This window comes from Lemur catta, chromosome 11 (assembly GCF_020740605.2).
Source record: "Lemur catta isolate mLemCat1 chromosome 11, mLemCat1.pri, whole genome shotgun sequence".
NCBI lineage: Eukaryota > Metazoa > Chordata > Mammalia > Primates > Lemuridae > Lemur > Lemur catta.
Window position 1 is genome coordinate 11,363,797 of NC_059138.1, and position 25,424 is coordinate 11,389,220.

At 46.5% G+C, this 25,424-nt stretch overlaps 1 protein-coding gene across 1 annotated transcript in view; it reads right to left on the minus strand.

Annotated features, from left to right (window-relative positions):
* Positions 1 to 25,424, minus strand: part of TMEM178B (transmembrane protein 178B) — a 339,984-nt gene that overhangs the window by 225,938 nt on the left and 88,622 nt on the right. The window contains exon 2 of the mRNA XM_045564450.1: positions 291 to 404. Coding sequence (XP_045420406.1) covers positions 291 to 404 — 114 coding nt within the window. The remainder of the gene's footprint in view (positions 1 to 290; positions 405 to 25,424) is intronic.

A 25,424-nucleotide genomic window follows, 5' to 3' on the forward strand; every position in this document is an offset into this window, starting at 1 on the left:
GATGCCTACCAGGGTAGTGAAATAAGATAATTATCTGACTGCTAGCTGTCTTTTGGTTTTTGGTTGTTGTTGTTGTTGTTTTAATTTTAGAAGCAAACTCCCCAAATCTGTAATGCAATCAAAACCAACCAAGGCAATTCTGACCCAGAGATATTGGCACTCCAATGTTAAGGAACCACCACAATGTTCTGAGACTGTCCACAGGTCTCAGAAGGAGGCATCCTATCCTCCGAGCCCTCCTAAGGTTACAACACAGCACAGTCATGGCCAAGGGACTTAGGTGTACTTACGTAGGGCATGCCACTCGTCCTGACGGATGGTCTTCGTGATGTTGAAAGTGAGGTTTCTGGGGATGGTGGCTGAGGAGTAGTGGTATTTGATGTATGTGCATCGCTCAATTTCTCCTGGAAAAGAGAGACGAGAAACCAATGTTAATGAGGCAGTGACCACATCTGCAGTAGTTCTGGGATCCATGTTTCTGCCTTGGAGAAAGGAACTTGTTTCATATTGGGCCTGGTGACAACCACAGTTTATACAAGGCAGTAACTTCAAGTAAAAAAGAGCAAGAGAGTAGAACTACAATCAAATAACATTGATTTAGATAGAAAAATACATTTCTGAGATCATGCAGAGGTGGGAAGAGCCAAAGTTTAGGCTCAGAGCAGCTTGCTGAGAAAGTAGTATCCATGTTTGTCTAACCTTCTTAAGAAAATCAACTTTCAAGTTAAGAGAGTAAGTTTGGCATCAAAAGACATTTACATTTCCTCTCAGGGACCAGTAGAGAGCAGGCTTTGGCCTTAATGATGTCATTTGTTCTTTTAGCATGCACAATCTTCTGGAATGGTGAGCTGGGGTGGGGGGTCTTCTTGCCTTTCCTCTCTACATCCTCCCCAGGGTCACCTCTGAACACAAAGCACTCAAATCAGTCTGTCTCTTTGAACCAGTTTCTTTTGAGGTTTCTTGGACAAAACTGTGATCCCTTAGCAGACTCAACACCTGGTCCAATAAGACCTTTATGATAAGTTGTTATTAATCAAAGTGTGACTTGCTAGTCAAATTATCAAAACGTTCTCAGATGTTAGAGCAGAGATTCTCAAAGTGTGGTCCCAATACCAAGAACATCCCTTGGGAACTTGCTAGAAATGCAACTTCTCAGGCCCAACCCCAGATCTACTGAATCAGGTAGAGCCTGGCAATCTGGATTTGAATAAGCCCTCCAGGCGATTTGTTCATGCTCAAATTTGAGAACCGGTGCCTTAGAGAAGCTAACAGAACTGCCAATATATTAATTCATAGATCCACCGTGTTTGCAAATTCCAAAAGGAAGGCACAATCATGAACTCTTCCCTTGTTACTCTGTGTCTCCTGCAGGCATTTCTATTGATGCTTGCCTATCTGGGGGATATTAAAACTCAATGTCAGGGCATCGTGAAGAATCAGGGAAGGGGTGATTTTTAAAGGTTAGGGGTTTTGAAATCTGGTTTTGCACCTGAATGGATTTTGATGGTAATCCATTTTGCACCCCGCTGATTTTCAATTTATAACTGGTGGCACCTGATTGAATTGTTTGACCCCTGGCCCACTGTCAGCAGGGAACCTGGCAATTGGTGAAGTGCAATAATTTAGACAGTGCCTCATGAAACTGATGCCTCATTGTAAATCATATCTGGACAACTGCCCAGTTGCCAGTTATTGGCAGACACTCCTCCAACGGGACAGACACCGTCCAAAGAGGCAAAGTTCTGGAAAGCACTATGCACTCTTTTCCTGTATCTTCAGTTTTTCGGCTCCTCTGCCTCTTTCCCTGTAGCCCACTAGCATCCTGAAACCCCTCACACAGCCCCAGCATTCCACACACCTGCATCCTGTCATCCTCCTTCCTTAACTTGCAAAACCTGTTGAAAAGGTACTCTGCCAGACAGTCTCTACTTCCTCAACTTGAATCCACACCGCAAACCCCACACTCCAATTTCCATTAACAATTTCCGTTAATAGCGTCACCTCCCATCCAGTCTACAGCATCATAACTCCTGCAGCCATCCCCAAGCCACCCCCTCCCGAATGGTGCCCCTCCTTCCTGACATCCAGCTGGTCACCAAACTCTGCCAGTTCTACTTCAGAAACGTCCCTTGAGTCCAGCCGCTCCTCTCTGTTCCCACTCCCTCTGCAGTGGTCCTAATGCAATGACCTATCTCAACAAACAACCTCTATAAACACATTTATAGAGGACTTACTAGGTAGGAAAGACTCAGGAAGTGCTTTGCAGGTGAGTGATTTCCAGCTGTACTCATGTCATGGCACACACAGAGAAGATGTTTATAAGGACCCTGGAGAAAACAGCTGAGGCTGCCCAGGGCACAGCCCAGTTAAGTAAGCATTATTATCTTCGTCATCCCTATGTCACAAATGAGAAAAAGGGGGGCTCGGGAAGGTTAAATGACTCACCCAAGGAAGTAGCAATGCCAGGATTAGAACCCAGGACTGTGTGACCAGAAAGCCCCCTCCACCAGGCCATAAAGGAAAATGTGATGGCTTCATACCCTGCACAAAGGCATCTGCTGGCCTCTTTACACACAGGAAAAACCCCATGCTCCTCAGGCGTAACATCCCAGCCCCTCCCCAGCTCCCATGGGCCCCAACCTTCACACATCCCAGGCTCCAGCCAGGCAACCTTCCCGCCTTCCCTGAACCACATGCCATATCCACCCCTGACTTTGCACCTAGTCTCTTCCTGCATCTCTTCCCCTGATAAACACCTGCTCATCCTCAGAGGTGGCTCAAATGGCAGCTCCTCAGCAAAGGCTTCCCCACGTCCGGAACAGCACCCAGCCCTGGCCGTTCAACAGCGTGGCTGCTCCCCTTCTCCCCTCCCCGACCCGGTGCTTCTGCTCTTGCTGCAGCGAACGCCACTGCGCTGTGATCTATCTGTTTACATGCCTCACTCCCCCACTAGATTATGAGTTTCTCAAGGGCAGGGATGTTGTCTTGTTCATTTGTCTTTATCTCCCCAGCCCCTAGCACAATGTAAGCACCAATAAAATGTGCTTCGAGGAAAGGAATGAATAGTATGTGGTGCCCTTCGTAAGATCAGAGTGGGCAAAGAATCCCACTGCTTTTATTACATTCGAGGAATTAAAATAATTGGGGCAAATTAAAATGTAATGAATTAAAGGAGGGGACTGTTGCAGAACTCTGTGAGTCTGCAGCAAACATCTCTTCCCTGTCTGGACAGGGAAGAGGTTTACCAATCACAGTGAGGTAGAAGAAAACCACATATATCACGCTAATCTGTATTCTTCCAAAAAAAAAAGAAAGAAAAGAAAACCACATATAATCACAGAACCGTATCTCACTGTACTTGGTAAATGTAATCCAAGAGACAACTAGGTCAATGATTTTTGAAGAAAAAAAAAGAGGAAGAAAAGAAAGGAGAAGATATAAAGGGTAGACAGTTCTAACAAGAATACCAGCAGCAACTGCCTTGGACATGTACAGTTGGGTAGGTTGTGCCCTGCACGAGGGTACCTCCCAGGGATACCTGAGTGCTGAAATCCAGCTGCCGCTCTGCTTGCCAAGCCTTGCACCTTGGTGAGGTGGGGCAGACGCTACCTTTCTCTGATTTGCACAAAGATGCCATATGAGCTAGCAACAGCCCTTCATGCAATAATTCCAAGATCAAACAAAACACTCTCAGACCCAGCCTTGGAGCACAAAACCAAATCCCACAGGGGATGGCCAGACCAGTGACTCACTTGTGTCCTAGAAAAGTACCTAATTTCTTAGCTAAGTTCAGATTCTCACAGCCTCAACACAAAGTCAACGAATTGCCACAGGTTCCAGGCAGGCTGGAGCCAGCTCCCTTAGCTTCCCCCACCTCCAGCCCACCGGCCAGGGAGGGAAGAGGCCACTTGACACTTAGCAAGAGCAAGAAGCCAGGACAGGCCCTGCAGGTGGCTTGCCAGGGAGCCTGCCAGGAACAGCCTCGCTGGAGGCCCTCGCTATTTGCTTTGCCTCGGGGATCGCAAGCATCCTGCCTTTGACAGCAATTAAATTTGAAAGATTCAAATATTGCCTAAGAAGAAAGGCAAAATATTTATCCATGTGTCTGCAGGTCTTGTCAGTGTGCTGGGCTTTTGTAAATACAGGCACCATCTGGGCACCAAATATGTATGCCCAGAACGTGGGCTTCCTCACACAAACAGGTTTTCCTGCCTCACATCGTGCAGGGGGCTACCTGGAAGGCAATGGAGAAGCCATGGCCTCACCTGGAGAGGTCAGACCCATCTTCACCAAACTCCTGCATTCCAGCCCAGAGTCTCAGCGTTCTCTCGGGAAGCCTCAGCGGGGGCAGCCCAAGGGGAGGCTTCCTCCTGCAGCCCCCACGGGACGCTATAAACCCTCGCTCATGCTCTGCCTTCTGAGCTGGTGCCTCCCGCATGTCAGGGTCCCAGCAAGCCAGGTGAGACACCCAAACAGGTAACTGAGGAGAGTTTCAAAAAAGGATAATTTAATTCAATACCAAAAAACCAAATAACCTGATTCAATTAAGGGGTAACAGACTTGAACAGACATTTCTCCAAAGACTACATTCAAATGACCAACAGGTATACGAAAAGATGCTCAACATCACTAATCATCCGGGAAATGCAAATCAAAACCAAGAGAAGATACCACCTCACACCTGTTAGGATTCCTACTATCAAAAAGAAAGAAAAATAGCAAGTATTGGCGAAGAGGTGGAAAAAGTGAAACCTTCACACACTACTGGTAGGAATGTAAATTAGTATAGCCACTACAGAGCACAGTATGAAGGTTCCCTAAAAAATTAAAAATAGAACTACCATATGATCCAGCAATTCCACTTCTAGGCATACCCAAAGCACCTGAAGTCAGTATCTCTAAGAGATCTACACTGCTGGGTTCACTACAGCATTATTCACAACAGCCAAGACATAGAAACAACCTAAATGCCCACTGGCGGATGAATGAAGAAAGAAAACGCTGTATATACATACAACAGAATATTATTCAGCCTTAAAAAAAAAAAAGGAATCTTGCTGTATTTGACAACCATAGATGAACCTAGAGGACATTATGCTAAGTGAAATAAGCCAGTCACAGAAGGGCAAATACTGCGTGATTCCACTTGTATGAGCTATCTAAAATAGTCAAACTCATAGAAGCAGAGAGTAGAATGGTAGTTTCCAGGGGCTGGGGCAGCAGAAATGGGGAGTCGTTGTTAAACAGGTATAAAGTGTCAGCTATACAAGATGAATAAGAGATCTGCTATACTACCTTGTGCCCTTGGTTTATAATACTATTATACACTCAAAAAGCTGTTGAGAGTGGATCTTACATTAAATATTCTTACCATAACAACAACAAAAAGAGGGGGAACAATTTCCAAAGCCGAGCACAGAGTATAAAGAGACCAGTGAAGGGTGGTGTGGGAGACCTGGGGCTGGCAACACAAGGAGCTGGTATAACCCCGAGGCTTGCATGGGCAGTGGAGGGAGCTGTCACCAGAACATGGAGGTGGCCCTGTAGAGAGAGGGCAACCAGCCTTTGGCAGAGGGTCACAGCCAACCTGCAGTGAGGTGGCAGGGAAGAAACATCCAACCTGTCTCTGCTCCCACCTTCAATCTCCTGCTAGTTCCTCCCAGTAGCAGATCCCAGACTGGAGCCGGAGGGCCGGTCAGCCTCTGGGAACTTGAGCAGGTACAGAAGGCAGAGCCCCGATCGGAGGGGCAAATGCAGTACCCAGCTCACTCCTCTCTCTCCAATCTTCTTCCTCTCACACCTCCCCGCCCTCCTCCCCTCCCAAACACACCACTCCAGCTTTGCCTTAGTCCAATTCTGGCACATTCTTCCTTCCCAAACCTCCACCTCTCAAAGCCCAGAGTGGCAAAAGGAGACACAGGGAACCGGGAATGAGAAGAGACTGTGTCATTCCTTTTTCTCCATCTCAAGTCCTTCAAGACCCAAGGCACAGCATGATCACTCCCATCAAGTGCTAAGTGAGGTCCCTGCACAGAGTAAGTGCTCAATAAACATTAGTTATTTTCCACTGCTGCCCTAAGACTATTCTAAGGGGATGAGAACACAGGAAGTCAGAAATAATATTAGTAAAATGTTTACATCATGCTATAAACACAGATTTATGTCTATAGAGTATAAATTTTCATGCACAGTAGCCCTAGGAGGCTGGTAGAGCAAGAGATTGAACATATAAGGAAACAGAGACTAGGGGTGGGGAGTGCCAGGGATGGCACAGAGACCCAGGTGCACTGACACTGAATTCTGGAGTCCAGTCACACCTATGGCAATGCCAGCAGGCTGTTTTCCTGTCACAAGAGTTTCCCAAGTACTTGTCAAAGAAGGAGTGCATCACTTGAGGGTAATATATATTCAGCAGGACCCTTCTCAGGCATGGCGATTTTAAGGCCGTGCTAGGATCCAACCTACCCCATTTAAAATTATCTTCCCTAAACAAGTCCTGTGGTACTTTAAATCCCGATAACAGAGCCAAATATTGCTCTCTTTGATACCCATTTTTAAAGCTCTTTTAAATAAGTCTGAAGGAGTAGCTCTGAGTCACTAGCACTGAAGTGTGAATGAGATCCCAAACCCCCTTCCTCCAGAAGGACCCCTATAGAGAGCTACAGAGACCCCTAGAGAAGTGCTTGAAGGATTCAAGGTGGCTCTTGAGGGAAGTGGAGGACACGCTCCAAAGGCAAACCTCACAGCTGCGCCTGGCGCTGACGGGGGGGGGGGCCAAGGAAAAATCAGAACACGAGAAGTGCTCCCAGCCCTCACTTTAAAAGTGATGAGGTGGGCTCAGTATGTGATAGTCAAATGTATTTAGGAAAAACTGGGTTAGACAAAATGTAAAAGGTTTACCTATTATAGGACTTTAAGAGTTTTTAACATACGTTGTGACTCCCCCAAAAAACGGACAGTTACAGCATGCAGACTTTCCTTTGACTCCAGATCCTTTTTATTCAAAGAGCAGTTTCTAGCACTGGACTGCAGTTCATCAAAATCAGAAACTGGCCAGGCACAGTGGCTCATGTCTATAATCCCAGCACTTTGGGAGGCCAAGGCAGGAGGATTGCTTGAGCCCAAGAGTTCGAGACCAGCCTGTGCAACATAGTGAGATTCCATCTCTACAAAAAATAGAAATATTAGCTGGCTTTGGTGACATGCACCTATAGTCCCAGCTACTAGGGAGGATGAGGCAGGAGGATCCCTTGAGTTTAAGGTTACAGTGAGCTGTCATTGTACCGCTGCACTCTAGCCTAGGCAACAGAGCGAGACCCTATCTCAAAAAAAAAAAATACAGATACCATGTCTCTTGTTTACATTCTACCCCCAGGGCCAGGCACAGCAATGGGCACACAGCAAGCCCTCAATATATATTTGGATGAATGAAAAATAGGTAACCAGGGTTTGTTATTTGATCAAATGATCTACCAGGTAAATTAAATAATGACTGCAAATGCTATCTTTTCCAAAGCCATGTCTGGGATCCACCAGCAAAGCAACCTCGGGTTGAATGCCCCACCCCACAAGCTGCGTTTGTACAATGCCTTCAACGAGTCTGGACTCTCTGCAGACAGAACCAGCGCAGTCAGCCTCCGATTCCCGCTGCAGCGGCAGGGGCTGCTCCCGGGCAAGCGGACAGCACCCACCAGGTCTCCCGCCCTTGCTGGTTTCACAAGGCCACTGAGCCCACGCCAAGCAGCCTGTGGCAGTGCAGGAGGGCTAAGACCCCAAGAGCAGCTGTCCACCAAGGGGGTAAGAGTCAGACAGCGCCCTCCCCGCCCTGTGGGAGGACGCTGAGGAGGTGCCCTCTGCGCAGTGACTCGGAGGCCCCGGTGCCCGTCCTGTCTCCCTCTCTCCCTCCTCCCACCTGCCTGCCCCACAGTCCCTGCCTCAGGCTCGACTTCTGGGAGCACCCAGACTGAGAAGGACAACCTGGGGGAGAGCAGTGCACATGGTTTACACGTGTGCAAACAGTGCCGGCGGAACAAGTAAAGGGAGTTGGTACAGTCTAGTCCCGAGCTCACTCTGAAGGGTCATGTCGGCACCTGTGAATGAGGCAAGTTTTCTTTTTTCCTTTCAGTTTCTCCATATTCTTTTCCTCTCTTGATATTCATGCATCCTACAGACACAGGGATGGACTACTGGTCTACTTCTGAGAGTCCGTGTGTTTCCTTCATCCCAGAGTTCCTTTTTTAAACAAACAAACACTATTCAATGCCCACCACATGCCAGATGCCTGCATGCTACCACATGGCGTCCTCGCAACAGAACTATCGTAGTACTGGCCCTGCTTGGCTGAAGAGGGAGTGTAGACGGATGAAGGCCCTCTCCAGAGCCACTCGGCCAGCAAGGAGAAAAGGTGGGATGCAAGTTTAGGCCTCTCTAACCCCAGGTCTGGTGCTTTTCAGGTGAGTGCAGCAGTTTCAGACACCACAGCTGTAAAAATTCACTGCTTGGTGGAGGGTTTACTGGGAACAGGGATTATTTTTGCAGCCACAGTGCCTTGTCCATGGAAGGAACTCAAGACACCCGTTGATGAAGGAGGAGAGGAGGGAAGGGACATCGCCCACGTCTTGTGTGCTGCTCATTTCCACAGTGCCGCATGGGGTCTGCTGCTGCCATGCCCTGGCCTCTGCCCGCCACAGTGTCAGCCCTTAGGAGCTGGCCTCTGTCTCGCCCACTGGGCTGACAGTTCTTAGTCTTTCTGGCCCAAGGCCCGGCTAGTTCTCTGCGTTTAATAAATGAAAGATTAAATCAAAAGTAGAAAGAGCACATGGGAAAAAAAATTGAACACCACCAACAAAAAAAGATGAAACCAGTTAGAACATTAAGCCTTGGACTTCATCTCCTCTTTAAAGAGCATTTTCCCAAAAAAGAAAAAAGTTAAAATTATATCTTAGCAGGGAGAGGAAGCAGGGAGAATTTACTTTAGCAGATTAGGAAGGACATCTATCAGATTTATTAGCATTATCATGTTGAATTCTTTAGAAGACCACAAGCATGGGGGTGGAGGAACACAAGAGTTCAGGGGGCTAAAGGTTTGAGATTAGAAGCAGATCCTTGGTGGTAATGAAAGGGCAGGAAGCAAACCAGGAATGTTCCAGGGGTTCAAGGAGGGCAGACTGGGCCGGTGGTTCCCACACCCGCCACAACCCCCACTGGTCTTCCCCAAGTGGAGCAGAAGCATGAAGAGATGAAGGAGGCAACCTCCACTGACCAGCGATGTTGACAAGACCTCTGCCTGCTTAAGAGGCAACTCTTCACAAAAGCTTATTTCAAGAAGTCTCCCCACCCCGCCTCCCCCATGTCTTCTCTTTAGCGCCTTCTGCTCCTCCCAGATGTTCTGAGCTGAAGGGTTTGCAAAGCTTATAGCTACTGCAGGCCCAGCCAGAAAGAATGTTTTATTTTCTTCATACTGAGGGAAAGTGTTATCTACGTTTGTATTTTTAATGCTTTGAAATGCATTCCATTTTGTATGCTTTGTTTTTTGTGCTATGGTATCAGCACAGCCTTTTAATGTTGTTTAGTATGCATTGCATACTCTGAATCCTAAATATTTAATTTCTTTCCATTCCATGTTACATAAATGTTTATTCCGAGCAGTGCTCAGGGGACCTCCTGATTACACACACAGAACTTCATTTTCAAAAACTGTCAATCCCCATCCACCCCATCACCACACTTCTGACCCCCTCACCCTGCCCGTGAATACCTTCTGCTAGTAACTATTATAACACAGTTATTTGTATCTTAATCGTATATTTCCATCTACAGCAAAAGCTCTGAGATAGAGGAGCTTGTGTTTGTCATCTTTGTACTCTTGATGGCCAAATGGTGCTTTGAGTATTATTCATTTTAACAATATCTTCTGTTTAATGATATGTTCTGTGGGTTAGGTACCGTACAAAGAACTTTAGTACTCATTTGCTCATTTCATCCTAAAAATTAGGCACTGTTACTACCTGCCTTTCATAGATCAAGACAGAGAAGCTTAGAGAAGTATCCTGCTCCCAAACGCATAGCTTTCAGGTAGCAGAGGTGGGATTCAAACCCACCCAACACACTCCTAAGCACACTACACCACACATGTGAAAAGAAATTGGGGAAAATCAAGCTCTTCTGAAAGAAATGTGAGAGACCTTCCAAGGTTTTCTATCGGAGACATAAAAACAAAACTTTTCCATTTGCAGGGATTTTCAGCATCTACAGACTCTGCTGTTCTTACCAGAGTGAGACAAAACGTTTGCTTCCGCAGCTTCCCAAACAGGCTGGCGAGAAGATAGCTCCGCAGTGACAGAGTGCAGTGGTGGGGGAGAGCTCCGTGTTTGCTAGCCCCACAGCTGATATCTAAGTCTCAGCCACCGCCCTGTCCCCTCTCCAAGGACAAGCCACTTACCAGCAGGGGCCTTTGGGCGAGTTACTCACCCTCTCAAAGCCTCTATTTCTTCATCTACAAAATGCTGATAGTAATAGCACACACCTCCTAAGACTGATGAGGAAAAAATGAGATAACCCATGAGAAACCTGCTCCACGGTGAGCGTTCAATAAACACTCACATCATTTATTAGTTACACCTCTGGAGATGCATGTCCCACCCCCATAAAGAGAACATAAATATTTAAAGGCAACTCTCATGCCCTTCCCCACCCCTAGTCTCCTTTTTTTCCAGCTGAACACTTCCAGGTTCCCCTCACCACAGGGTCACAAAAACCCAGCTCCACGCTGGTCATCTTCGCAGTTCGATCTGTGGGTCAGAACCTCTCCCAGTGCCACACGGAGCACTGACCACAGCCACCCCCACACCTGCTCAGACCCGTGCAAAGCCAGCAGGGCTCCAAGCTCCCGGGTCTGGATGTCACAGCTCTGGCCATGTGGTCTGGCTCCCTGTTAGCTCTGTGGGCAGCCTCGTCCCAGGGCTAGTCACCCAGAGGGGACGCCGCTGAAGTGGTTCCCTCCAACAAAGCTGTTAAGCCAATTCTGCCCCTTTCATGAGCTTGGGCAGCTGTATTTTCTCATTTTGGGATGTTTTTTATAGTTTGGTTTGTTACCTCAGTGTAGTATCTTCTGTTTGTTCCAGCCCCTGAAGAAATTTTTGGATCGTGATCCTGTCATTCTACAAATTAGCAATTAGTCCCACATGCTCCATCAGCAGGCCATCCCATGCTCGCCAAGCCATTGCTAAAATCCTTCCACAGGGCGGAGTTGACGGCAGAACTCTGCCCAAGCACACACACAAAATCTCCTTGTGACCAGACAGAAATCAAGCCATCGTGAGAGAGCTCTTTGGTGTGATCGCTCTGTCTGCCGTGAACTCGGCTCCCTGATCTGCCTCGCCCAGCCCCCGTCCCATGTTGTCCACCCGGATGTCATGAGAGACCTTGCCCACACTCTTCCCTCCCATCAACCTATCTAAGAACTGTATCCAAAAAGGGAATGAGGTCAGCTCGGCAGGGCTTGTTTGCTCTCTCGGCATCACCGACCGCGTGCTGAGAGCTCACCTACCATCTGTTTAATAAGCCCTTTGGACGGTTTTCCGGCACTCTCTCTAAGTGGGCTGCTTGTCTGTGTGCACGGAATCCCCTGGTAGTGCTTGCTCTCTTCTGTTGAAAATCTGGACACCGGTCCCTGGCCTCCAGGCTCGCAGCACTTTGGATTCCGGGCTCCCTCTGATCATCCTGTCTCCCTTCGTAAACAGGACAGCCCCGCTGCAAAATCCACCTGTCCTGCTCCTCTCTGTCCTTCCACATCACCTGGTGGTCAACACCTCACTGAAGAAACACAAATGTGTCCTCGATGCTGGGCAGCCACCGTGCACCTCTCCCATTACCAGTGACATAGGTGTTCCCCCAAGCTACCCCATATCGCATGGCTTCCCTTCCTCTGGCTTCCCGTCCCGTTTGCTAACCAGGTCCTTTTCATTACTTTCTCAAGAGACTCTTTCCCTCGACTAAAGCATCGCATAATCTGCTGTGCTAAAACCTCATCTCATCTTTTGTAGGAGCTACCACCTTTGTACCCTGATCTCTTCATTGCTGGATTCTGAATGTCTTTGCCCCTTTTCTGAGTGTTTTTGCATGTTTTATACAGGATTTTTTTTTTTTATGTCACTGCACAGTCGCTTCCTTACAAAAGGAAATAAAGAATGAGCTGTCCTTGTGCTGGCCCCTCGAGGCCCATCCTGCCTGCTAGCTTTTGGCTGCTTTTTTCCCACTTCGCTCATGTATTTTCCAGCCTGAAACAGACGGCTTGGGAAAGAATGAGAAGGTAAGTTATGGCTTTAAATTACCGCCTGGGGTGTAGTAAATAATCTGTTCCCTTATTCCCAACACATCCCTAATGGCCTCTGGGAGAGTTCAGCGCCTGAGCTGCCCCACGCCAGGGCACAGACCACTCAGTGCCCTCCTCCAGGCCAGTCGCAGCGGGTGGGAGAATCATCCCTCTCCAGGCTCTGACAGGCAAACGAGGTGAGAAGGAGACCAGATCTGGTTTTCCACTGGAAAACAATGAGCTCATGCTTTCTCTCCGGGGACCCAGGAAGTGGAGACAGATCTGGAGACGGGAGACAGTGATGGAGGCAGGCAGCGGCAATGAAGGATGGGCCGGAAAGAGGAAGGAGGCCAGTCTGGCACTTTTTTAATGTCACTTTTGATAAGAATCCCCAGCTCTCAGGCCAGAGGGAAACATCCATTTTCTTTAAATTAAAGATTCACCATGAGGCAGTTGTCCTAAAGGGGAGGGACGGCAAGAAGATAAACAGACTCGGAAATTCTTCATCCCTGCTTCTTCAGAGAAAAGTAAAATGATCGTTCATGAGTCACCAGAACTGCAGGCGCCAGGACAGAGATGGCTCTACCTCGACCTGCTGCCGCTGCCACCACTGGGTGTGGGGGTCAGGATCCCCCCACAGACACCCTGGCAGCTTTCTCAGAGGTGGGGCTGCCTCCCTCAGGTATGAATCTCCTGGAAGCCAAGACCAGGCTGAGCCAGACAAAAATAAGAAAATCCAGACAGCTGCCCAGATGTTTCCAAATCCTTGAAGGAATGTTTAGTTTCAGCTAGGGGAAAAAATCCAGATTATTGTTTTCCACTTTTCATTTGAAAAAAAGAGTTACATAATGCTGATTTTCCTTTTTACCAGTTAATTCAGAGAGAGAGAGGTGGGGGGGGGAGTGTGTGTGTGTGCACGTGTGTGTGTGTGTGTGTGTGCATTTGGGGCAGGACTGGAGAAAGCTGAGTCATATATGAGAAATGAAACTCAGATGATTGATTGACTATTTTACTCTGCAACCTGTTGTATGCCTTAGCTAAAACATGATGCAAACTAAAGATCACAGAAAGAAAATACAAGGCTCAAACAGTTTTTCTGTTTTACAGTTTTTATGTTTTTCTTTATACCTCTATCCACAAAATTGACTGTTTCCATGTCTAAGTTAAATGGCTTGGCTAGATTATAAATGTTAATTAAACTGTTAACTTATCCTGACTCCCTACTTGAAATGAAATTCAAAAACAGAACTGAAATTAGGAATAGTGACTTATTCATTCATTTCCTGCTTTGTTCAGCAGCATTATTCAGGACGATGATGTGGATGCTGGAGCCAGCTTGCTTTGAGACTCTCTGGGTGTGTGATTTTGGCCAAATTAATGAAGCCCTGTGTGCTTAAGAGTCTTTACTTTAGAACAGTGTGTTTTGAGTGTCTACCCCCTTAGGGACATTGTGAGAATTCAATAAATTAACGTAGGTAAAGCACTTAGCTCCTGGCACATCGTAAGCAATCCATAATTATCACTACTATTATTATACTATATCACCATATAGGACACAGATTTATTATATGTGTCAGACACCAGGAACATCCTTTATGACATACAGCAAGTACACATGTGGCATGGTTTAACAAAAGAAAAGGATATCCTAAGAGACAGCTTCCTATTATCCTGTCTTCTTGCCTCAGGTCTTGATCCTCAGTTTATTTCTCAGCCATGTTGCTGGCATCTTCCCCATACCTAATCCCATCCCGGGGTATCTCCCTTTGTGCTCCTACTCTTGCTATGTCCTACCACCCTGCTCCGGGCTCAAGGACTGAGCCCACTGTCCCCTGATTTCCAGCCCCCTTGAACACAGGTTACACCAGTGAGCTACTCGAGCATGTCTCCCCAACTCATGCATAAGACCCTCCCAGACAGAATCCTGGCTCGATGCACCCAAGAAAGCAATACCTCACCTCTGATCTGTGAAGATGATACACGGTAGTATCCCCAAATATCCCCTAACCCCCAACCCCTAACTCTAACCTGATGAGTCCGTGCCAAGACGGAATCTCTCATTTTTCAATTTTTGAAAAATGCTGCTCCTCATTCCACCTCCCAACAAAATAACAAAACCTAACAGAGTTGGATAATATCAAGGTTTGGTAAAGACAAGGGAAAAAGGAACTTGCAGACACTGTTATCTGTATCATAAATTGGTCCAAACACTTGACAAAATCAAGTAGAAATGTATATGCCCTATGCCCTAAAATTATAGCCCCAAACTCCTACATGTGTGCCCATGGAGACACATAAAAGGATGTTCAAGATAGCATTGGTTACAAAAAACAGTGAAAATCAAACATCCATTGATTAGGAAATAGAAAAATAAAATGTGGTTATATTCACATGATAGAATACTATACAAAAGTTAAATGAGCTAGAACTGTACATATTAATATACACAGAAAGATAGACCTCAAAATATAATGCTAAATGAAAACAGAACTGCAGATTGATACGTACTGTTTCATACTGTGTATACAAACTCTACTGCTTAAGGAGACATCGAGATGTAATAAAATTGTATAAGCATGAACACGAAAGATATCCACCAAGTTCATGAGAGCGTTCGCCCCCAGGGAGAAATGGGAGCTGGCACACAAGGAAAGCTTCAATTTCATCTTCATGTTTTCTGGAGTGACACTGAGAAACATTAGCATTTGTTAATTCTAGGTAACAAGTGCAATGGTATTTGTTACAGTATTCTTTGCTGTAACAAAGAATTTCTGTATTTAATTTTTTTTTCTCCAACAAAATATAGTCCCTCAGGACCCAATGAGAAAGAAGCCAATCACTTCTCCAAAAGAATCTACTCACTCCCTTGATAAAATCAAAGCCACATTCTCCAAGTTTTAAGGGCGGGAGAACCTCCAGGTGAGGAAAAGGGTCGCCCCCAGGCCCTGAGTCACATCCCCCTGGTCTTCCCCTAGAGACCCGGCACTGAGGAGCACAGGCGCCAGCCCTGCAGGAGGTGAACGCCCACAGGCCAGGTGAGACAGGAAAACATGAGGGACGCAGGACGGGGTGGGTGCCACTCGGTGCCAGGGAAGACGAGGGGAGAAGGTCACAGACTGCTGAGGAAGTCAGGACAGCCTGTTGGAGGAAGGCTTGATAAAACTCCGGGGGCAGAGGCAGCCTGGGGCCAGCCCACAAGGCCTGGGCGTCTGAGGAGTCCGCGCCTCACTGCAGGGGAACCCGACTCCCGTGAGGCCCGAGCCGGGCGGGGTCCTGCAGGGGCGCTGGGGATGGCAGCGGGGCATTAAGGGAAGGGCCCGGGCGGGCTGCTGTGGTTGTCCAGGCACCAGAGTGGGGCCTGAGGATGGCTGGAGACGTGGGCGGGACGGACACCTAGGAGCGCTTCTGGGCCACCCTCCCCTTCCTGATCCCTAGAAGCTGGCCCTCTGCTCGCGGGGGCAGGCCGGCCTCAGTCTCCCTGCACACGGGCCCGCCCTCTGCGGCACCAGCAGCCACTGCAACTGCCGGAGCCGACGCAAAGCCGGCCAGCGGGAACCTCCGGGACCCCGGGCACCCGGACGGAGCTAGTGGAAGGGACCCCACCACCCTGACGGTCTGGGCTGCCCCTAGAGAGGCTGCCCGGCCCCTCCCCAAGGACGCTGTTCCCAGGACTCCCGGCCGCCTTAGGTTTTGCATTCGGGGCTTCTCTGAAATGAGCGGCCAGCACGCAGAAGCAGAGAGAGAGAAGACAGAGCCCTGTCCCTTGTCTAGCTTGCAAGGCCTCAGGGAGCCACTCCATTCAGTGCAACCAATGGAGCTGGTGCCGCGGCCACGGAGGTAGCCTTCTCAAGGGGACTCGGGATCCAGAAAGCACAGGCAAGAGCAGGAGCGGCTCTCCGAGGGGCGACACAGGGCCGTGGGGAGGAGCCGGGTAACCGCCCGTCGGAGAGGCGGACGCAGGGGCGGGGCCCGGCTGGAGGGCGGGCAGAGGAGTGGGAGGGGAGAGACCCCGGCACGGTGGAACCGCTGGCTGGAAGGCTTGGGCAGCTACCATTGGAGACATTTCCATTTTCCTGTATTTGTCCCTGCTTCCAGAAGACAGGATATGTGAAGACTTTTAAATAAAAGTAAACATCAAATAGTAAGACGCCAACCTAGGAGTTAGTACTCCAAAATGCACTTTGTAGAGACATATTTTTGGAATAGAGTGGCAGATATAAAGCCACGAAAGCCAGAGGAGCCTAACTACTGAGACAGACTGAATTAAACACCTGAAATGAAGACTACTGCAAGGAGAATCCCTGTGCTTTCCCGTCCCAAATTGCAGCAGCCCCTAGTTAGCTCCTGAGATACCTGTCTCCGTGCTTCCTTCCGCTGGACCAGCCACACACACACACACACACACACACACACACACACACACACACACACGCATGTCCCTCCCTTTCCCAGGTGGCCTCTCCTGTGTCTCCTCCTCCACACCCTAACCTCTAGTGTCTCAGCCAAGCTCGGTCCCTCCCTGCAGACCCCATGCCCTCTGCCTGCCCTCTCCAGCTCAACCCCAAACATGGGAATTTACTATACCGTAATAGTGGTATCTCAAATCGGTAAGGAAAAAGATGGTTTATTCAATAAATGGTATTCAGAACACTGGGTAGTCCTCTGGGAAAAATAAAATAAAAGTACACTTTGCACCTTAAACCAGGATAATTTTCAAAAGGATCAAATATTTGTTTGAAAAAAGTTAAGTCACAAAGAATTAGAAGAAACCATGAGAAAACTTTTTTGTAGCCCCAGGGAAAGAAAGCCTTTGTATCTTTGACCCAAAATCCGTAAAAGAAAATATTGATAAATTTGACTGCATAAAAATACAAAATCCCATATAGCAAAACCCATCATAAGCAAAATCAAAAGACAAACTTAGGGAAATATTTGCAACTCACTTCACAAAGGACTACTTTGCCTCAAACATAAAAAAGCACCTACAAATTGATAAGAAAAAACCAATTAATCCAATTTTAAAAAATCAGCAAAAGTTATGAACAGAGAGTTCACGGAAATACAAATGTCTTTTACATGTATGAAAAGGTGCTCAATAACACTCAAAATAAGAGAATTACATATTTAAATCCACATTGGGATGCCATTTTCAATTATCATTCTGGCCAAGGCTGGAAAGGTTAATGGCACACTAGGTGGTAAGGTGTAGAGAAACAGACATTGTCACAACTTACAGTTGGAGTATAAATTTTGTAAATTTGTTCAACCTCTCTGGAAGGCAATTCATCAATATCTCTCAAAATTAAAAAGGCTCAATTTGATCCAGAAATTCCACTTTTAGTAATTTATCCAAGAGATGTAGTCTCACAGGTGTGAAATGACAGATGGACAAGGTTATTCATTGCCACTTTGCTTACAAGAGCAACCTCAATTTCCATCAATAGGAGACTGAATAAATAAATTATGGTCTATGCACGCAATGGAAAGCAATACAGCCATTTTTTAAAAAGACAAAACTCTTTATAAACTGATATGGAAAACCTTACAAGATAAATTAAATGAAAATAAGCAAGGTGCAGAACAGCGTGTAATATATACAATGTCTTCACTTAGCATCCTCAATAGGTTCTTGGAAACTGCCTTTAAGTGAAACAACATATAACAAAAGCATTTTTTTTTCTCATCAACAGTTTAATGAACCAATGTTATTCAAGGACCTGATGTATGTTGCTTTCCTTAAAGTCACAGTTTCTAAGAACCTATCAACGTTGTTAAGTGATGACTTACTGTACCACATTTATGTAAAAGGGGGGAAAGAGATAATAGAGTTAGATATAAATATAGACATATAGGTATATATGCATAAAACATCTCTGGATGGAAACACAAAGGAACTAGTACAATTGGTTGTCTATAGAAGGAGATTTGGAGGTTGGGAAATTGAAAGGGAAAGAAGCATTCCTTGTACGGATGGTCCCTGACTTCAGATGGTTCGACTTAAAGATTTTTCAGCTCTACAATGGCGTGGAAACAATACTCACCCAGCAGAAACCATACTTCAAGTACCTATACAATCATTCTGTTTTTCACTTTCAGTACAGTCTTCAATAAATGGCATGGGATATCCAACACTTTATTATAAAATAGGCTTGTATTAGATGGTTTTGCCCAACCGTAGGCTAATGTAAGTGTTCTGAGCATGTTTCAGGTAGGCTAGGCTAAGATATGATGTTTGGTAGGTTAGTGTATTAAATGCATTTTCACCTTATGATTTTTTTTTTTTTTTGAGACAGAGTCTCACTCTGTTGCCCGCGCTAGAGTGCCGTGGCATCAGCCTAGCTCACAGTAACCTCAAACTCCTGGGCTCGAGCAATCCTCCTGCCTCAGCCTCCTGAGTAGCTGGGACTACAGGCATGTACCACCATGCCCTGCTAATTTTTTCTATATATATATGTTTTTATATATGTGCATATATATATGTTTTTAGCTGTCCATATAGCTGTCCATATAATTTTTTTTCTATTTTTAGTAGAGACAGGGTCTCACTCTTGCTCAGGCTGGTCTTGAACTCCTGAGCTCAAACAATCCGCCCACCTCGGCCTCCCAGAGTGCTAGGATTACAGGCGTGAGCCACCACACCCGGCCTACCTTATGATATTTTTATGAGGACATAACCTCATCATAAGTCAAGGAGCATCTGTTAACCCTTTTATACTTTTAAAATGTTGAACCATGTGAATATATTGCCCATATTTTAAAAGTTGATTATAATGCTAAAAATAAAACAAGGTAAAATTAGAATTTCTTAAAGAAGAAAATGTGGGTCTGTCCCAGCTCTGCCCAGGGTGATTTAGGGACAGCCCCTTCCTCTCTCTGAACCTCAGACTGTGCACCCTGCCCTTCAGGGTTTCATGCTCACAGCTGCACAGGGCTCAACAGCTTTGGTGGTTCTTGGTGGAAAAACTTTCAGTTCCTGGCACTCAGTGCCCTCTTCTCCCCACAACTTGGGCCACCTCTCTAAACCCAAAAGCAGGGCTGATCTTCCCTAGAGAGACTTTGGAATGGCTGACACAGGCTCAGGCTAAGGTGGGGGCCACCCCTGTCATTCCCACTCTGCCCTGACCTTGTACACTAGTCCTGCTTAATGGGCCTCTGCTTTATTCTCCTATGACTAGGGCCTGACTGTGATGGCCACTTAAGTTACCAGCTCCTCTAAATTGAGAACTCCACCTTCCAGATTCCTGGCCTCAAATGAACTTTGGAGGCTTGGCCACTGGCTGCAAGCCCTCCCAGGCATTGTCCCAGCAGTATCCAGGCTACCCCTAAGTTCCTGTCGCCTGCCTGCCAGGATGGCCCTGCTGGCTGGGCTTCGCCCATTTGTTCCTGGCTCCAGCATCCCCTGGGAGTGTTTCCTCCACTCCTCATGTTAGTGGCTGCCCCTCAGCCACTGTTGGGAAAGCTCTGCTTTCACTCATGTGCCTAGCATGGCCGATACTCCAGAGCTTTGCTCTTGGAAACAGCTCTTCAAGTCTTGCCCTCTGGCTATGTTCTAGTACACTGTAGTGACGGATTCTCTCTTGTCATTTGATGTTCATTCTAGGTTACATTAAAACAGTTCAGGAAGCCTCTTGTGATGTCCTCAACAAGCTCAGGTACCACAGCTGTCTGAAAGATGAAACACGGCTTCAGTGTAGACCTTCAGAGCTATGCTGGCTCTACCACTCTGTCTTTCCAAAGGACACTGTGACCTCCTTGGTTTGGGCTTCTGATTCCTTGTCAACTATAAAACAATAGGCTGTGCAGCCCTGAACCTTCCTCAGGCAGCAGGATTCAGGGACACCTTCCAGCTCAGTATTATCAATAAAGAATGTCGGCAGTTTGCAGGGTTCCTCGGGTTTGGGCAAGTATGTGACCTTGATTCTGCCCAGGCTTATCTTCAATCCACAGCGCATCCCAGACTTTGCAAAGCAGCCTGTAATTTTTGTGTGTCTTCTTGTGTGCATACTTCAAGGTCACAATCACCAGCACAGAGCAATCAGCTCTCAAATGACTGTCTTAATGGATGTTTGCAGCTTATCCTAACTAGAATGTAAGCTTATTTCTGTTTTATCTCCTCATAACACCTAGGGAAGCACAATGCTCCGCATACAGATGTATGACGTACAGGAAAGAGGTTTGGGACTGGAAGTCAGAAAGCCCGGTCCTGAGTCTCCCACTTGCTCATTGTGGAACACTGGGAAAGTATCTCAACTTCTCTCTGACTCAGTTTCCTCATACGTAACACAAGAGCAGTAATACAGGTTGAGTATTTTGGATTTTGAATTTTTTCAGATTTTGGAAAATTTGCATTATGCTTACTGGCTGAACATCTCCAATCCAAAAATCCGAAACCTGAAACACTCTGATGAGCATTTCCTTTGGGCTCATATCAGCACCCAAAAAGTTTTAGATTTTGGAGCATTCCAGATTTTGGGTTGTCGGATTAGGGATGTTCAACCTGTACCTGCTTCACAGGGTCATTGTGAAGATCCAGCAGGTTCAGGTATACAAAGGTGAGGTTTTAGCCATTATACACAACACAGGAGCTGTATGGACTAATGTACTGAAAATCATTTTATAAGCACCGTCTCAAAGAAGCTTCTCTGGGAGACATGGGCTCTGTGCCATCCGCATGGACTTGCAATGCTCTGCTGTGCCAGATACCAGGTGACTCCTTAAAGACACTGCAGGGGCAAGACCTCTGATGTAAGGGCAGCGGCACTGTTGGCAGCCTCTAGTGAGGGTTTTCACTGTCCCCAGGAATCAAGAGAACCACCTTTACAACAGTTCCCACGGTTCCATCTCCCAGAAACCAGAGAACCATGCCTCAGCCAACCGTGCCATAAGGCCAGCACAAGATGTTGAACTAGGTTGATCAAATCCCTCCTCGAGTGAAAGTGATGGCAGAAGCACTGAAAGAACGCAGCTGATGTGGAAAGGTGGCCGTAAGATTAATATGGTGCCAAGGAAAACAAATAAAAAAAACAAAATCAACAAAATGCAGGTTAAGGTGGGAGGCACACAGGCAGGGAGGAAGCTAAGAAGAAAGAATGGATGAGGAAGAAAAAGCAGAGGCCTTACAAGGGAAGACAGGATGGACCTGCCCCAGTTTACACCCCTGTCAGGTGTGCCCTACAAATCAACTCTCTTTTCTTGATGTCATCTTTGTGGGTTCCCTGATATCAAGCCAAACAGACTATAAAACTCCTGGTACCGTGAAAATGCATCCAATTTCCAAAATGCAGCTCTCTCTCTCTTGACCAGAACTATTGGCACCACTCTCTTGGCTCTTGGCACCCACTCAGAGCCCCTAGGATCAGTTCTGGTTTCCAACCCCACGACCTTGACCCTTTGACCATGAACTGAACCTGTCACCCTGATTCATTGATAATGGCTTTTTTGGCACCCCAGAATACACATACCCCCCACCCAAACCCTGCTGTTCTTTTTTATAGTATCAAGTCACTATGCGCAGGGAAGAAGACAAGTTATTAAGGATCTAAAAGGTTTCAAGAAACTGAAGTTTCAAAAGGAAAGAATTCTCAGGAGAAGCTGATCTGATCAAAGACCAAAAATCCACATTAATATCATAATTAAGATCATCTGTGGAGCCCTGCTCTGTGCAGGTCTCTGAATGAGGCATTAAATATCAGCTCCCCAGAAAAGCACTGAACGTAACATCTTAACAGCCTAAGCTGTGACTGCCCAGGGCTTTAGACATGTCTGGCCACATCTGGAGGGTCAGTAGGGCAGCTGGCGCTTAGAGCAGAAGTGCTGATTGGAATTCAGAATATCTGCAGTCTATTCCCAGGATTACCTGTCTCTTCCCCTCTCTGGGCCTTCTAGAAGTTTATCTGGACCAATGAGACTACCAGGAAAATATACATCCTGAGATAAGGTTCACTGTGTACCAGCTCAGTCCAAGGACAACAAATCAGAGTGAGGAGGAGGGTTATTCCAAATGCAGCGGGACGTGTTGCTTTGGAGTCCCCAGGGTCCTCACTCCAGGGACTTGTGTCAGAGCCCTAGGGAAGAGAGGTGTATCAAAATAAACAAGAGAGCCAACTGCCAAAAGTCCCACTAAGACATTGCCACATGCCCAAGGCAGCACAGGTTGGTGAGGCACATAATAGAGCCAGTGATTCTTCCTTCTCTAATGAATCAAGAGCCAAGGACCAAGAGTCAGGGATCTGGGAGGCCAGCGTGCAGTATCAAGCTGGACCAGCCTGAACTATACCTGAAACAGACTAGGAGAGCAGAGGCTCCCACCCCTCAGATGCGGGAGCAGCAGGAGACCCTCACAGTGGGGGCAAAAGAGGCCGTAGGGCCCGCAGATCTATCACTCACGTCAATCAGGTAAAATTTAGTGAACAAATACTACTGAGCAACTGTGCAAGATGCCATTCAAGATGACAGAGGAGATAGGGCCTCCAAAATTTCACCTTATGATCTCTGTCCCGACATTTCCCTCAAGCTCTAAAAGCTATTGCTGCTCTCCTTATTAGTGGCTAGTAGTCTGTGCTGGTCTGCAGCAGACCCTGGGAAAAAAGGAACCCTCCAAGAAAATCACAAAGAATGTTTCTCCTTTGGTAAAAACCCTCCAAGTGAAGGGAAGAGTTTCCAAGAAGCATGAGTGTGCAGAGCCCAGCGGTGACGCTGACCTCTGAGAGGTCTGTTTCCATGGCGTCTGAAGGTGACGGATGAATGCTCCTTTGCTGAGGCCAAACCTGCCTGCTCCACACACCAGGGAGGCCGGCACACTGGGGGTCACTCTACCACGGACCAGCACGTGGACAAACCCATGGCCTTCAGCACAGGACCTGCCGCTTTCAGAAAACACTCTTATTTATCAAACATCACAATCTTCTCTATGTTCATAATTATCCATCATTCCAGGCATTAGGTATCAGGCAAAGCACAAGGTGCTGGGATGAGAAAATTAAGAAACATAGTCTTGTCCTCAGTAGTTTACAGTGTAATTTGTTTGGGAGCAGTGTAATTTGGGGGGAGCAGAAAGGAGGAAGATGAGGAGGAGGAGGAAGGAAAATCAAGTCTAAGGAAATATTGCTTTAATAAACACAAAGAACTATTTGGTGACTAACACATCAATGGTTAGGATATTAAATAGGTGTCTCTAAATTGTTTGAAATCAGAAAGTGATACTTATTTACATTTCTAATAGACTCAACTTTTTCCTAGACGACACAAAGAAGAATTCCAATCCTAGCCCTATCTGAAGAATGAAAAGGTCTGACTTAACAGAGCACCAATTTTTACCACTTACCAAGTTAATGCCATGTGCATTTTCAACAATTAAGAGCAAATCAAAGGACCTGGAATTTGAAAGTGAACATTCTGATGCCAGGGTGGGCTGTGAAGGCCACCAAAGGTCACGAGCTGCTGCATTAATTTAACCCCAGGCTACTGAGAGATTTCAGGTCTGGGAAGGGATCACCAAGAGCACAATTTTTATGCTGAGGTCTTCTGACTTACAAGGTGTCAGGATTTATAGTCAACATTGTTTCTATAATCAGGAATTTTAGCCAGTGAGGGTACGATACAACTTCATTCATTCAAGCACATGTAATTCTCCAGTAAAAAGCTGTGATTAGGTGACAAAATTCAGGACTTTGATATCCTTTAGGCCTATGGTTTCACCAATGTATTTCAGTGCCTGATGAACACCATTTCAACATGTTAACTGTTCAATGCCAATGTCTACATCAACTCTTCTATTTGTTTCCCTCAATAACTCTTTCCAGCCAGCTGACCCCTTCTCTTCTCTTACTTAAGTGATTCCAGATGGACCATGCCCTAGAATTAGACCTACACCCAGTAAGAAAAGTCTAGAAAGCTTTCTGGATGCACACACTGTGTCCTTAGTTACACAGGTCTTCTCAATAGTGGGGACCTGAGGCTGCTGCCCAGCAAGCCTGTGTGAGTCTCCTCCCATGCCCAGGACACTTAGCTGGTTCCCACCCCTGGCTTCCCAAGCCTCCAAAACTCCTACTTCCTAAGTCTTTCTCTGAGTCATAATCCCCATAAGTCCAGTTTCAAGGTGTGAGGACTTCAGAAGTAAGCTAATAGGGAAGTGTGTGCACTAGGAATGAGCAGGCTTGGGTAAAGGACTACCCAACTTGAGGTCTGGCCTGAATGAGAATGAGAATGACCAACAGTCCAAATATCAATGCCTCTAGTGCAAACTGGATTAGTTAGTTAACTAACCTTGTGGTAGATAGACTCCAGCAATAGGACTCTCTGGGTCGAGGTGAGCCTCCTAGTTGGGCAGCTGGTAGCACCATGATTCTAGCGAAAGAGATGGTGAATCCTAGTTAGGATCAGCACCCAGGGAGGAAGACTTGCCAACAGTTGTCAGGAAATGAGGGATATAGTTTAGAATGATGAAATTCAAGGGCCAGTGATAGAAGAGGAATACGTGTGGCTGTGGCTCTCCTGGTCCCAGCTCATGGCTGTGACCCTGACCTTAAAGTCACCCTAGTCTTGGCATTGACAGTTAAGGCTAACTGCAGGTTTGAAATGACAAATAAAGTACATTCATTTGCAAAGAAAAGCAGTGTTAATGGGTGGCACCTTCTAGAACTAGAACACAGGATACAAGCTCCCAACCCACTGATCTGACAAATGTCCCCCTCTGGAAAGCCAGTCTACACTGAGCCTTTCCAGAATCAGCTAGTCTACACTGATCCTTTCCAGAATCAGGCCATCTACACTGAGCCCCTCCTTAGTCAGCCTACATCAACCTTCCCTAGTCAGCCGGTCTACACTGGTCACACCTGAATTGTAGATTGCCACTATATTACTTTATCATGAGTTTCAACAAACATGTATCAAGAACTTACTATATGTTAAGGCCTCAAAGAGCTTACAATCTAATTATACATTTAAAGATGTATTTATGAGCACATCATCGTGATGACACACACTTGCATTTGTTTCTAGTCTCTGGCTGGCTATTTTACGTATCTAATTTTGTCTCTAATACTGAAATGTAAATTCCCTCGAGAAAGAACCATACCTTCTATTGCTTTTAAATTCTCACCATCCTACCCTA